This window comes from Panthera uncia (genome assembly GCF_023721935.1).
Source record: "Panthera uncia isolate 11264 chromosome A1 unlocalized genomic scaffold, Puncia_PCG_1.0 HiC_scaffold_16, whole genome shotgun sequence".
Taxonomy (NCBI): Eukaryota; Metazoa; Chordata; class Mammalia; order Carnivora; family Felidae; genus Panthera; species Panthera uncia.
In genome coordinates, this window is record NW_026057576.1 from 27,122,410 (window position 1) to 27,138,164 (window position 15,755).

The 15,755-nt window shown below is 35.6% G+C and overlaps 1 protein-coding gene across 4 annotated transcripts in view; it reads right to left on the reverse strand.

The window, feature by feature from the left end:
- The window catches only part of DGKH (diacylglycerol kinase eta), a 177,747-nt gene that overhangs the window by 27,037 nt on the left and 134,955 nt on the right, over nt 1-15,755 (reverse strand). For all 4 annotated transcript variants that reach the window (XM_049646996.1, XM_049646998.1, XM_049646997.1 and 1 more), the window contains 4 exons: nt 12,464-12,563; nt 10,673-10,946; nt 9,767-9,889; nt 5,911-6,042 (listed from right to left, as the gene is read on the reverse strand). In XM_049646996.1, the coding sequence (XP_049502953.1) occupies nt 5,911-6,042; nt 9,767-9,889; nt 10,673-10,946; nt 12,464-12,563 (629 nt within the window). The remainder of the gene's footprint in view (nt 1-5,910; nt 6,043-9,766; nt 9,890-10,672; nt 10,947-12,463; nt 12,564-15,755) is intronic.

Sequence of the window (15,755 nt, forward strand, 5' to 3'; positions counted from 1 at the left end):
CGCTCAAAGCATAGATAATAATATTCAATTAAAAGTATTAACAGATATACTAAGTGAAATCCCAGTGTTGGTATCAACGGTAAGTATGAAAATATTAAGCACAGGTATTTAAGAGCAGTATTGAACGTAAAAAAGTGAAGCATTTATCTTACCTCTAAATATGTAAAACCTCAAATTTATTTCAACAAGTAGTTAGCTTTCTACTAAGTAGTTACGATATTCAAAGCTAATCAATTTTATGACCTACCCAACCCAAAACTGAGGCTAGAAGCATTAAACTCTGCAAAGAAGAAAAATAACAAGGGCCTAAGGGAATAAACAAACAAAAAGGAAAGAATAGTGAAGAAAAGTATGTCCTGGAATTGAGAACCACTAGGAAATTAGGAAAAAAGTCCTTTTTTTAAGCCAATATTCCTTTCCTCAACAGTGTGTTCTTCTTAGAAGATAATTATTCATTATTTCAGCTACAAAGTTTAGCTGGTTATTAAATAATCAAAATGAATTTTATTCTGTCATTTATTTTCATAGTTTTGAATATGCCACGGCAGACTTAGTTAATGCCAGTTTCTTTTATGTCTACATAAGTAAATAAATGGACAAAGCCACTATTTTGGTAAGAAAAGAAGCACAATTGACAGGTGAAGAATCAGGTTCCAGCCACAGAAAAGGATAATATTTTCTAAAATGTTTTAAGGTCAGGCATATTTACAGCTTTAGCCAGAAAGGTCATCTCATGGTTTCAGGTTTGAATAGAAATATAACCTCTAGACGTGGAGGTCTTTTTCCAGAATCAAACATGTTATGGATTTATCTACTTTAATATTTCACTGAGATATAATTCACATACCATGAAATTCACCTTTTAAGTAAGTGCATAATTTGGCTGTTTGTAGTATATACACAAAGTTGTGCAATGATCACTACCATCAAATTTAGAACATTTTTTATTACTCTACAAAAAACACCCCATACCTGTTAGTAGTCATTTTCCTTGCCCCCCCCACTCCCCACATCCTCAGACCCTGGAAACCACTCACCTATGTTCTCTCGGGACTTGACTACTCTGGGCATTTTATATAAATGTAATCATATAGTATGTGGCTTTTTATGTCAAGCTTCTTTCACTAGGCATAATGTTTTCAGAGGTATTCATGTTGCAGCATGTATCAGTGCTTCGTTCTTTTTTTTAAAGATTTTATTTTTAAGTAATCTCTACACCCAGCACGGGGCTCAAACTCACAACCCTGAGATGAAGAGTTGCATACTCCCCTGACTGAGCCAGCCAGCACCCCCGTTCTTTGTTCTTTTTAATGGATGACTAATAGTCCACTGTATGGATATTGTACATTCTGTTTTTCCATTCATCAATTGATGATTATTTGGGTTGTTTCTTCTATTTGGCTATTATGAGTAATGTTGCTATAAACAGTAACGTACAAGTTTTTGTGTAGACGTGTATTTTCACTTCTCATGGGTGTATACCTAGTAGTGGGTTTTTGGGTTATATGTTAACTCTGTTTAATTCTTTGAGGAACTGCTCAACTGTTTTTGCAAAATGGCTGCACGATTTCATATGCTAACCAACAAAGTATAAAAGTTCCAATTTTTCCACATCCTTGCCAATATTTGTTATTATCTGTCTTTTTTGATCATAGCCATCCCAGTAAAGTGAAGTGGTATCTCAATGTGGTTTTGATTTGCATTACCCTGATGACTAATGAAGATGAGCATCTTCCCATGTGTTTATTGGCCACTTGAATATCTTTTTGCAAGAGATCCTTTGCCCATTTTTAAATTGAAGTATTTGTCTTTACTGTTGAATTTTAAGAGCTCTTTATATATTTTGAATACTAGTCCCTTATCACATATACTATTTACAAATATTTTCCTTTATCCTATGGATTGTCTTCTTTCTTTCTTCCTTTTCATTTATCCTTTTTGATTTATGAGAGGAGAAAGTTTCATGGAAAGCCACAACAACCCAGAATCTGCAAAAACTAAAAATCAATGTATCATTTTGATGATGGCATATTGTCAGTTCATCAGACCAACTACCCCTCCTTACTTTGAGGGAAAACTGAGCAAAAGGTAAAATGAATTTATTTGAAGATCATTAAAGAGGTAGACCAAAGATGAGGGCTTACCAACCAACCATTAGAAAAGGAGAATGACTCAGTCAGGTGAGCCCAGGACTCAGGGATAGCTCTTTTTTTGTTTTGTTTTTAACTTTTTTTCTAATTTTTATTTATTTTTTTTGAGAGAGTGAGCACATGTGTAAATGGGGAGGGGCAGAGGGAAAGAGAATCTTAAGGTCAGCATGGAGCCTGATGCAGGGCTCAATCTCACAACTGTGAGATCGTGACCTGAGCTGAAATCAACAGCTGGACGCTTAACCGACCGAGCCACACAGGCGTCCTTAACTTTTCACTTTATATTATTGTGGTAAGAACACTGACTATGAGACCTACCCTCTTAACAAATTTTTAAGTGTACAAAGCAGTATTGTTAACTCTAGGTACAATTTTGGACACCAGATCTCGAGAACTTACTCACCTTGCTTAACTGAAATTTTATGCAGCTTGACTGGCAACTCCCCATTTCCTCTTACTTCTAGTTGTTGGCAACCACCATTCCACTCTTTGATTTTATGGTTTTGACTGTTTTAGATACTTCATGGAAGTGAATCATGTAGTACTTGTAATGTTGTGACTGAATTATTTCACTTAGCATATTTTCCTCCAGGTCCATTCACATTATGACAGATTACAGATTTTTTTTTTTTTAAGCTGAACAATATTCCATTGTATGTATATACCATGTGTTCTTTATCCATTCATCACTCAGTGGACATTTAGGTTGCTTTCACGTCTTGGATGTAGTGAATAGTGCTACAATAAACATGGGAGTGCTAATATCTCCTCAAAATTCTGATTACAATTCTTCTGATAAATTCCCAGAGTGGGATTGCTGGATCATATGGTAGTCTTAATTTTAGTTTTTTTTTAAAAAAATTTTTAATGTTTATTTTTGAGAGAGAGAGAGAGAGAGAGAGAGCAAGCAGGGGAGGAGCAGAGAGAAAGGGAGACACAGAATCCGGAGCAGGCTCCAGGCTCTGAGCTGTCAGCACAGAGCCCAATACGGGGCTTGATCCCACAAGCTGTGAGATCATTACCTGAGCTGAGATCAAGAGCTGGACACTTAACTGAGCCATCCAGGCACCTCACATCCTCCCCAACACTTGTTGTCTTTTGATTTTTTTTGTTTGTTTGTTTTTTGATAATAGCCATCCTGAGTAGTGTGAGGTGACAGCTCATTATGGTTCTTAATCTGCATTTCCCTGATGGTTAGTGACTTGAACATCTTTGGTTTGGTAACAGGGTAACACTGGCCTCAAAGAATGAGGTGGAAAATGTTCCTTCCTCGTTTAGTTTTTGGAAGAGTTTGTGAACTGCTGATATTAATTCTTTAAACACTTGGCAGAGTTCATTAGTGAAGTGATTTGGACCTGGCCTTTTCTTTGTAAGAAGTTTTGTTATAGGTCTAGTTAGATTTTCTATTCTTGAATCGGTTTTGTGGGAATAAGCTTAGGAATTTTCTGAGCCTCTCACAATGGGTTAACGAGGCATAAAGAATTAGAAAGTCATGGGATGTTCACACCCAAGTTTGGGTAAACAAGATTAGGTAAGTAAGATTAGATAAGGTGGAGCAAAGGACCCAGTATAGATAGGGCGGGGCAAAAGCCCCAGTATAGGTAAGGCCTGGGCACAGGCCTCAGTATAGATAAGGTGGGACAAAGGCCCCAGTATAGGACAAATGTATATGAGGTAAACAAGATTAGGTATTCAGGGTGGAAACAACCCCCAATTTAGTACTTACAATAGCAGAAAGCTGCTTTCGCAGGAAGGAAGGACCAAATTAGGTAAACAGGTAAATAAGGCTGGAGACTGAAGCAGGGCAAAGTTGCCCAGAGGGGAGCTAATTAGCAAAAGAAAGGTGCCTTGTTGACCCTGAGGTATCAAGCTCTGTCTTTCTTGTCCCCTGGACCAGTTTAGGTAAACAGAGGTGGTGCCTCATGTCTGCTATAAACAACCTTCTGCCCAACAACAGGATTTTGTTTTGTATTGAATCAAATCCCTAACCCCCCCGCATATCTTCAAAACCCCCTTTCCCTCACGCCCATGAGTTAATGTTCACGATTTCACTGTCTCTTTGTGCACACCCATCACCACGTTTGTAAGCCTTCTGATCCTAATAAAAACAGAACAAGGACCCTTACTCGGGGCTCTTGTCTTCTCCTGGATATCAGCTTCTCTCTCGCATTTTTAATTCTGCATCCCACTTTCTTGCTAGACAAGAAAGAACTCCAGACCCAGAGTCTACGACACAGTTTTAGTAGTTTGCATGCTTCTAGGAGTTTGTCCATTTCATTGAAGTTATCTAATTTATGCCATGTAATGTTGATAGCTTTCCCTTATTTATAATCCTTTCTATTTCTGTAAGGTTGTTAGTGATATCTTTCCTCTTTTATTCCTGATTTCAGTAATTTGAATCTTCTTTTATTTCCTTGGTCACTCTAGATAAAGACTTGTCAATTTTGTTAAACTGTTCACAGAACCAACTTCTGGTTTCATTGATTTTCTGTATTGTTTTGTATTCTCTTTGTCATTTATTTACACTCCAATATTTCTTCCTTCCTTCCTAGTGATTGCTTTCAGTATGTTTGCTCTTCTTTTTCCAGTTGATTAAGGTGGAGAGTTAGGTTTTGAGATCTTTCTACCTCTTTAATATAGGCCTTTACAGCTATAAATTTCCCTCCAAACACTTCTTTAACTACATCAAGTAAGTTTTGGTATGGTGTATTTTTGTTTTCATTCATATCAAAGGATTTCAAAATTTTTCTTATGATTTTTTTTTTCTTTAACCCACATATTGCCACATTCCCAAAATTTCCATCTGTTATGGATGTCTAATTTCATTCCACTGTGGCCAAAGATCATCCTTTGTATAATATTTCAATCTTTCTAAATTTATTGAAAGTTGTTTTATGGCTTCATATATGGTCTATCCTGGAGAATGTTCCATATGCACTAGACAATGTGCATTCTGTGGCTGTTATGTGGAGTGCATTATAGACATTTGTTAGGTCTACTTGTTTTATGTGTTTTTCGGTTCTTCTATTTCCTTGTTGATCTCTCTCTAGTTGTTCTATTCACTACTGAGAGTGGGATACTAAAGTCTCCAACTATTATTATTTTTGAATTGCAATTCACCTTTTAAAAGAGCATGGTAGGAGAAACTGACTTTAAGGGTGTAATTTGGGATCCAATCTACCCTGGAATAAATCTTGACAGTTCTCACTAGGTCAAACAACTGGAACTTAAGGAGACATCTGAGACATCTCTATTTTCCTCCTTCCCTGCTGTACAAGTTCTTTGGTTTTCACTAGCACTGACTGAATCCCGAGGTAAATTCATCTCATCAGAGCTGGCATAGATGCCTCAGATGTTCCAAAACGAAGCAATATTAGTAGTCTAAAAATGACTACCGAGAGACCTGTGGCTTACAACTAAAAGGAAAGCTGTGGAGATACTTAAGAGGTAGTAGAACATAGGATTAGATTTACCCAAGGTGTTTAATAAATGCAGATTCTTGAGCTCTATTCTAGATAAAATTTCTCAGGACAGGGACCCAAAACATATATTTTAATACTTCCAAGGTAATTCTTACACACACACACACACACACACACACAAAGTCTAAGGATCTAGAGTCTGGTTGATAAGAGTGCCAAGAACATTCTCTCAAAGGGACATTTATCTTTCAGACCACATTTCAATTCATGGAAGTGAATACTTAATACATTTTCACAGAAATACTTAAAAAAATACCATGTTTCAGAATCTATCCTACCTGGGCAGATTATTCTGGTGTTGAGCACAGGCAGGTTTTCTTTGCTGGTTGCCACAGCTGGACCAGGGCCAGAGTCAGTTTGGGAACGACTTGCCCGGCCATCTGGAGACCGAGGTGCAGGTGCAGTTTTAACTGTTGGCAAAAAGTCCCAATTATAAAAAAGATAATGATAAAGCTATTAAAGTAAGCAAGTCCTTATAAATTCAGGACATAAGATAGTTTAATGCATGTTGAAATCAATTAGCAGAACTGAAAATACTACATTGCATTTACCTATTCTTTTCCCATTGTTTTCACTTTCTTGAGATTTACTGAACGGAGGGATTCTGCCATGGGTCTTGATCACTCATTTCAAACAGATGGAGATCAGTAGAACATAGATGCCTACCATAATTAAAGCCCAGTAATACTCATAATTTGAATGTGACCAACCCATATGGTGTTTTATGTAGGTGATGAATCGTGGGAATCTACCCCCAAGACCAGGAGCACACTGTATACACACTGTATGTTAGCTAACTTGACAATAAATTATATGTATATAAACAAAGATAAAAAGAAATTTTGAAGCCTGATGATTTTTGCAAATGGAACATATGTGTTATAATGTATACTACCAATGCATTCTTTTTGTCATAAATGTTGAGTGAATGATCAGAATTAATTAACGTAGCTCCTACAGCTAATGTGTGAAACATGAGTTAACATCGTCTTCTATACATGAAAGGAAGATGGTATTTTTTTTCAAACGAAACCAACATATGTTTCCTGCACTTCTCAATTAATTATAAATTCATAACAATGATTCACCCAGAACGGTTCTATCATATTCTTGTAAATGCTCAATACATTTAAAAAGTTATACCAAACCAGAATTTTTCTCAAAGAAAACAACAAAAAAGGAGATTTAATTCTGTCTAAACTGGGGTAATTTTTAATGGAGAGCAAATAGGATCTTTAACTCAATTAGGAGCTATTGGCAGGTGTTTTAAAAAAACCAGTAATCCTCAAACTCAATTTAAAAATACTTGAAAATTTAATTATCTTTACTCTCCCTTAGACTAATTACAAACTAACCATATTAATCTTACACTCTCTTCTGTCTCTTCAAAAACAGTCCAGTTGTACTAAAGAAAACTAGCAGAACAGCTCACTGTTTTCTTTTTTTTGGACAGATGTGAGACCTGGGGCTAATTTCTAATAAAAACAATCTTTTGATATTCATCTCTGATCAAAAGCAGACAGCATCTTAGTGACTAAGATTGATGTAATATTGCAGGTAACTAAATTACTGTTTCATGGTTTTTCTTAAACATAACATCTCATTGATCATAGTAACATACTGTATTATACATTTCAGGCATATGAATTATTGCATAATTTAATAATATAATGAATGTTCTTAAAAATAATGATTATTTAATACAGAAATTTTTCAATTGCTTCAATTGAAATGCTTCAATTGCTACTGACTCCCACTAAATTGGATTACTAGCTAGAAAATAAAATCAAATATTGCAACATTAAAGACTTGTATAAATTTATGTCTATTTCAATATCAATATCTATAGTTGCATACCCATATGTTTCAGTTTTCTTTGCAGACTACAATGCAAGTGCTCAGTTCATGAGACTATATAGTAAGATGGGGTGGTAGCTGGTTGGAAAACCAGCTACCGTTTTATAGTGAGTGCTGAAAAACCAATCATCCCAAGAGAGCCTTCCTTATCTTAGGGAAAATTGCCATGCAGCATATTGTAAGAATGCCATTTGCAGTCCTGCTTAAGTCAACTTCGTTAAGGGATGAAAACATACAAGTCAGCTTATTAAATTCTAGATGAAGTAAATTTGAGACGATACAATGAAGCTTCCAAAGATTTTGACAGGATGTAATGGCAGATCCAAATTGAAAAGATAAAAGTTCACAGGGATGAGCATAAACTACTATAATTAGATTTTAAAAAAATCACTTGCACAAAACAGGAGGAAAACAGGCTTATATGGCATTACTATAGAACACTCCATAACAAGAACTCTTAGGGAAGCCTTCGAAAATCAAAATTGCCCAGAATGTGTAGTGTATGGCTAGCAGTGTGCCATTATCTGGAGGGCTGCATTCAAAATGGGGCATCATATTGACCAATTGAGTGCAACCAGAAAAACAAAAAAGTTTGAAATCAAGTTAAAAATTGGTAAAAGAATTAGGAGATAATATGGAAAAGAAGATATAAGGGGTAGAAGAGGATATGATGCCATGAAAGCTGTTTTCAAAGGTCTGCCACATGGTAGAGTTATCTTCAATACTGTGAGGTAATGTATAGGAAATTGTTTTTAAGCTATCCATAAAGCACCACACAAATGCCAGCAGTTGTTACTATTAACATTATCACACATAAAACTCCATTAGTTAGTGTGATCATGGGTAGATATTTAAGAAGAAAATATAAAGCTGAATATAGAGAAAAGCTTTCTAACAATTGAGAGCTGATGTTAAGAATGGGATGTATTGAAAGTGAGTGGTGGGGCATCTGGCTGGTTCAGATGGGAGAGCTTGGGACTCTTGATCTTGAGGTCATGAGTTCAAGCCCCACGCTGGGTGTAGAGATTACTTAAAAAAAAAACAACAATATTAAGAAAAAAACAAAAGAAAGTGAGTGGCCATCTGTCAAGAGGGTTATAAAGTATGCCTGTATTGGATTATATGCTGCGACAGGGACCGTTAAGGTCCCTACAGTCTAAGGTTATAGAGTTGGGTCGTGTGCTGAAATAGGTACACGTAAAGTCTACAAGGGCTAAGGTTGTAGAATATGTATGCATTGGTTGCATGCCAGACATGTGAGGTCTAATTTCAAAGCTGCGAAGAGTTTCACATATAATTAAGGAGAATTCTTTGGAAGTTAATGTAATTAGTAGCAACAGCAGTGGCAGGAATAGCACTGGTAATTGTGATAATGACTGCAAACACTCTTTCAGAGCACTATGTACCTGACTCTATTCTAGGCACTCCACATATCTTAACTTCCTCAACCTTCTCAACAGGTAGGCATGTCATTATCCGCATTTCACAAACGAGGAAACCACAGAGAAATGAAGCAATCTGCCCAAGTGTATGTGTAATGAAAATAAAGCAAAAGCTTAATGAACGCAGTTCTGATTTAATAGTGTTGACTTTTCATTAGTATTATGCGATTACTTTCATATTACTTCTCAGCTTCGTTAATACTTTAATTTCTGCTTTGTTTTATTCTACTAAATTAACAGCTATTCCTTTATACAATCTGAAATATTAAAAATATAAATTCATCTTTGAACTTCAACAGGCAACTACATATTAATTTCCTGGAAAAAATAATTTTAGTAGAGATAGGGTTGTAACTAGATGTCCAGTGATTTTAGAGATTAATGTAGCAATAGGAAATTCGCAAACCATCCGAGCTGATCAGTTGAATTCAAGGGACCGCTAAACTACTGAAATGCCAAATTTCGTGCCTGTGGGACCTACTGCTTTCACAGAATTCTCAAATGCATCTGTAGGCTAAAAACAGGTTAAAATCTGTTGATTTAGGTGTTTCTTCCTTTTTTCTTCAGGAAAATGAAGATATTTAGCTATGGTTGGTCCCAGAATCCTTAGTTTATTATGATGATCTCCAGATTATCTGATAAAAAAGGGATGTGAGTACTTGACAATACTCTAAATGTTACCTTTATTATTTTACTATTCACGAATATCTAAGCTTTAACTTTTGAAAAGCCTTGTTAAAATTAAAATACAAAGTTTATTACAAACCGATAAGCCTTTGGAAAAGTAAAAGCAGAATTACATTTTATTGAATTCCAAAATAATTAGTTTTCTTACCAGTTGAAGGCTCTTTTGCACCATCATCTTTAGATTCTTCTTTAGATTCATCTGTTTCTGTGCTATCATTTTCGAATGACTGGCTAACTGGTTCACAAGGGTGAACACTCTGGTCATCCAGAACTTTAAGTAGTAGGAGAGAAATATGTTTGGACAAGTAAAAGTAAAATCCATAAATATTAATGTATGCTTAAAAAGGAAAATGAAACATAAACCAAAAGAAATTCCATATTCACAAATTAACACTAGTTGATAAGTTTGGGGTGGTGTCTCTAAGTACTAGAGATTATACAATTAAATATTTAAAATTGTAAAAGTTATATTTTTACCAGAAGAAAAAAATAAAAAATTTGAGAATGAAATACAAGTCCAACTACAAGTTATAACCTATAAAAGGGATTTCAATATTAATTTTTAATTAAAGTTAACTTTAGTCCACTATTCAAATTCTAAGAGAGGTATATACATTATATTAATACAAAAAATTAAAATATAAGTGGAGCTTTTACAAACTCTTTAAAAAACAATATAAACATCCAGGAAACAAATTTAAGAAAGTATTTTCAAAGTAGTTTACAGGTTTGATTTTCTTTGAGAACTCAACAGATTCTAATGACATAGAAGATATTTAAAATTTTATAATTATTACTTAATTTTCAATATTTCCAGTGTACTTTATCTCTGAGATGTTACTTTATTTAACATCTTTAACATATTTAACAATAAATATGCTCATCCTTACTACTAAAACAAGAGAGGGGATAAATTTCATTCTAATGGCCCTATCTTCTGTCTTGCCTGAAAATTTTCTATGTGTGTATAGCCTGACCAGTGTGAAAATTCCATTGTGCTTGCAATATAAGAATGCTGCTAACTTCTTCAAAAGCTAATTTCGTTCATGTGTACCTTTGCCGGCTTCTTCAATGACTTGCCTCACTGCTTTCTTTAAACTGTTTGCCCGCAACATTATTTCGTTTGGTCTCACAGCTTTCTGGGAGGAAGGTTTTGCAGGGTCATCGGTGAGTTGTTCTTTGTTTTCACACAAAGATTCTTCACTGGAAGATTCCACGGTATCTTCTTCTACAATGAGAGAGCTGATGCCTGGGAGAACGGGGGCAGCCTGGGAATCTGTGTGCAAAGCTTGAAGCAGTTGTTCAAGCTTTTCATTTAGGACTGAACACTAAGAAAACAAAAATACACTAATGAATCTCCATTTGGTGGGAATGGAAAATGATAATTTAAGTGGATGGCTTCTGATTTTAGAGGAAAGATGCCTATATTAATATTTACCATTAATATTTGCCATCTATTATAAATTATACTTTAGATAGTTTATGGACTAAGTAATCTATCATTTTTAAAAGAAGTACAATTATGTGAATTTTTACATGCACGTCCAGAATATTCCAATTCTACCATCTTTATATACCTATTTTCCCTTAAAAGAAAATCTCTATTATCTTTATATAGTTGTGTTTTCTTAAAAGAACAAACACATTAAAGTGACACATTACGCAGAAAATTTACACGTTACACAGAAAATGTATGCATTATACAGAATATTGCATAAACTTTTTAAAATAATCAATGTATGGTACTGTTTTGAGCATCACAAATTGCAGGTCTGGCTGAGCCTTGGTAAGCTCTCCTTCAAAGCTGTGGTTTTAAAAGGAGTGAAGGGCACCTAAGGGATTAATGGCTCAAAAAAAAGAGCAAAAAAGGAAGATGCACAATGATAAAGAAGTAAAAGAAGATGGAGAAAGAAAAACCAGCTCTCGGACCTTGTTTCTGTCTGCTTCTCTTGAATGACTATGGGTAAAGAAATATTTAGGACGGAAGCTGTTGATGTGACTGCCTAATTTACCTTTTATTCCACACAAGTTCCAGTTCGTTCCGCCTCCATTTATTGGCCTTTGATGTCATGCTAACACAAGGTTACAGTGGAAATAGTTAACAGAAAAAAGTGTGGCTACAGAGGCCTTTCTGAAGCTCTCCACAGAGTAGAAAAACAAGAAGAAAAGAGGCTGAAAATGTCAAATGTATGTTTACTTCTATATTCTTTTCCTTTCACTCAGTTAAACCACCATCGACAGCATGAATCTGGAGGAGACCATTCCTTTTCAAGCCCAAGAACCTTTCGTAAGAACTCCCTGTCATGAACATATGAGAGTAAAGAGAGTAGCTTTTAAGTTTCTTATGTTAGCCTCAGAAAGCTCATAAAGGGGGAAAAAACCTATAAAGAAAAAGGCAAAGCAAGAAACAGAACCCTGAAAGGGACCAAGGGCCATACTGTCTGGGGAACTTAAGGAATGGCGCTAAGATGGACGGACAGAGCCTGACGCCCAGTTTGCCTGGAAATGGAAAGCCATTCCTCTCTCTGCACTGGAACACCAGTGGCTCTGCATCTCCCACCTGTGACCCAACTACTGTGCATTTCTCCTTCAAGATGTCAATCAGTGGGAAAAGGGAGTTGAGTTATAAAATTCGTGTTGTCAGATGGTCTTCAGTAATGCAGTTTTCCTACCAGATAACCATAAAATAGAATGTTTTAATCCCTTACATCTGATTCAAAAGGACTTTTTCTCTTGATTTAAGATGTTTTGGTAAGAAAGCCACTTAATGAATCTAGCTGTAAAACACCGTTCAATGCCAGCATTGTTAGTCAAAACTTTCATGCTCTAAAGGTGACCTGCTTACTTTATTGGCCACAGCATCAGCTGCAACAGCATTTTCCAACGTTTTTTCGTATGCCTTCTCTACTTTGGCAACAAAGTCCTTTACGGTTTCACATAGGATCCTTTGAGGAAAAGAAATGGTGAAATTCAGTAAACCCAGTAGGCTGATTTGGTTTGATTGACAAACATTTTAAAAACAAGCACAATTAGGTAAACTATACCTAAAACAAGCACAATTAGGTCAAAATATAGGGACCATTTGTATAAAAAGCCCATACTCTATCTGCTGTGTAACACGTACTATAGAAGTTCAAGACATTCTAAGTGATAAATGGAAATGTACATGAATAAACTTTGCTCTATATAATTTAACTAACAGTCCTTTTAAGGTTATAATAAGTCCTTCTCAAATATTTAAATTAAATTCTTGAGAGGAGCATTTGTAGATTCCATCTAGAAATTTAAAGCATTATCTCCGGCATCTTATATATTTTCATAACAGAACTTGCAATGTTGAAAAAACAAGGATAAATTTGTCACTTAAAGTTGTCACTGTCACTCTAATGTTCATTATCTGGGTATCTTGAAAGTATATTGTTCCTAAAGAGGAAAGAGATTGTGTAACCAACCTGCCGCTTGAATTGAGTTACATTCTCTGGAAATCTATTCCCTTAAGGTGACCAGTATAGTCATAGGCAAGACTAATTTAATTTAGATTTTGTTAGTGTCAACAATATATGCTTTACTTGTTCCTTTTACATAAATTTGGTTTCTTTGCAATAGAAATAGATTAGGAGAAACAATAATCTGAAACCCCAACACTGACAAAAATCTGTCTTTCAAAAGTCTTTGGGGCTGGAGTTGAAACAATCCAACAGAATGGTATGTGACCAGCTTTTTGTAGCATGGGCTTAGTGAGTCTGAAAACAAAATCAGAATTATTTTAAAACAATTATATTTCTCTTTATTATGGATACAGTTTAGGAATTTGAAGGAAAAAATAAGCAGGTTCCAGCAATTATTTTTTTCTACTATACTCACAATTTTCTCTGGTTATGTGAGTGATATAATGATTAAGTTTCCAGATATTTAAGTGTTATGAAATCAAGCCATTCAATAGATAGAGTGTATACACACACACTCCAAACGTTCACATTTATTATCTAAGAAATAAATGAATTATTCCTAACAATTTAACAATTTTTATTTTCTTTGTTGTTTTTTGGCAACCATCTCTAGATTTCACTCGGACAAAAAGTAGTTTTCCTAACCTTCAACCTTTCTGTTGGCTTTTTCAAAAATTTTTAAATTTTGTTTATTGTTTATTTTCTTAATGTTTATTTATTTATTTTTGAGAGAGAGAGGCAGAGTGTGAGTGGGGGAGGAGCACCGCGGGAGGGAGACACGGAATCCAAAGCAGGCTCCCGGCTCTGAGCTCTGAGCTGGCAGCACCGAGCCCGACGCGGGGCTCGAACCCACGAACCGTGAGATCATGACCTGAGCTGAAGTCGGACACTTAACCGACTGAGCCACCCAGGCGCCCCTCTGTTGGCTTTCTAAAATCACAATTCTCCAGAGACTCGACGCATTCATGTGCTCCACCTCAAGGTTTGTCCTTTGTTCATGCATAGCACTTCTACAGAACTTGTTGAAATATTAAAGTGAGGCTATCGTGAAAGTTTTTCCACGAAGTTTACTGAAAGTTTCTCTAAGATGTCCCACCTCTAAGAAGAGGAGACACGGCCAGTTTCCCCTCTTTACAGAACTCCAAAATAGGCCTTTTCTTTGCTATTGTTACAACACTGCCCCGATATAATTTTCTGTCGGAATTTGTGAAATTGCATATGCCCTAACATTATCATAACTACTTTTGCTGGCATTTTCCTAATTCTTAGGGACAGAGCTTGTTGGCCCATCGGCCTAGGAATGCAAGGGCCAACAAAGGTACCATGTTGTTGAGGCAGGTGGAGGCTGGAGGGGAGAGTACGATTCTGTGTTAGAGAATACTTGCCATGGAAGTTGTGGGGAAAATCAGAAGAAATGGTCTATCTTAGGATCCAGTAAGTTTCATATTCCAGAAGATATAAGATACGTACACTCAGGAGAAATGAACTAACTTTTTACTACACCCAAATAGTGACTGTAGAATTCTTAAAATTGAAATAAAACGTACACTAGTATGATTTCAAAGTCATATACTACCTGGGAACTTGCAAACTGGACAAAAGCAATTTAAAGACGTATTTACTGTAGGGGTACCTGTGTGGCTCAGTCGGTTAAGCAGCCAACTCTTGATTTCAGCTCAGGTCATGATCACCCTGTTTGTGGGTCCAAGCTCTGCATTGGACTCTGCACTGAAGGCACAGAGCCTACTTGGGATCCTCTCTCTCTCTCTCTCTCTCTTTCTCTCTCTCTCTCTCTCTTTCTCTCCCCCTCTCTCAATGTCCCTCCCCACTTGCTCTCTATCTCTCTCTCTCAAAATGAATAAAAAAATAAATAAATGTATTTACTATAATAACATAAAAGACATTCTCCAACTGATACAGTTTCTACTTTAATGCATAGACTTCCAGAAAACAGGTTCAAAAATCAAATAAATGAAAATGGAACATGGATTTTCTCATAGAGTTATAAATATTTTTAATCCCTAATTATATTTTAAATTAATGTTAGTCATAACTTTGACAAGCTATTTCCAAGCATTTTATTTCTTTAGTTTTGTTCTCTTCCTTCCAAGTTGAACACAAATATGTAGTTGATTTTGCACCAAATATTCAGTTGGAGCCAACAATAGTCCACATTTAGCATGCTTGATGATTTCCACTATGATCTCAATCAGATTGTATTCATGGCATCTATACTTTTCATCACTAGTAGCAGTATCTTCATTTATCAGTTTTTCACTTATTTTTTTAATAGTGGCAAATGACAATAAAACATGCAAACACTACATGCAGAAAAATATGGCAATGGTGCCCAAACAGATGTGCATATTGGCAGGCAGGTATCATCTGAAAAATTCATTTTCTATCTGATATAAAAAAGTTCCAATCAGAAATTAAAGATGATTTTCAAATATCAATGCATAATATGTAAAAAAAAAACCATTACCTACTTTGTGTTCTGAGGAAAGATTGTAATAACTACATATCTTATCTCATCTATTTAATGGGGGAGAGGAGCTAGCCCAAATTATCTCTAAGATAGATTCCAAATCTAAAATTCTATGGTTCTAGGGGCATCTGGATGGCTTAGTCGTTTAAGTGTCCGACTTCAGCTCAGGTCTGATCTCACCGTTCTTGAGTTCGAGCCCC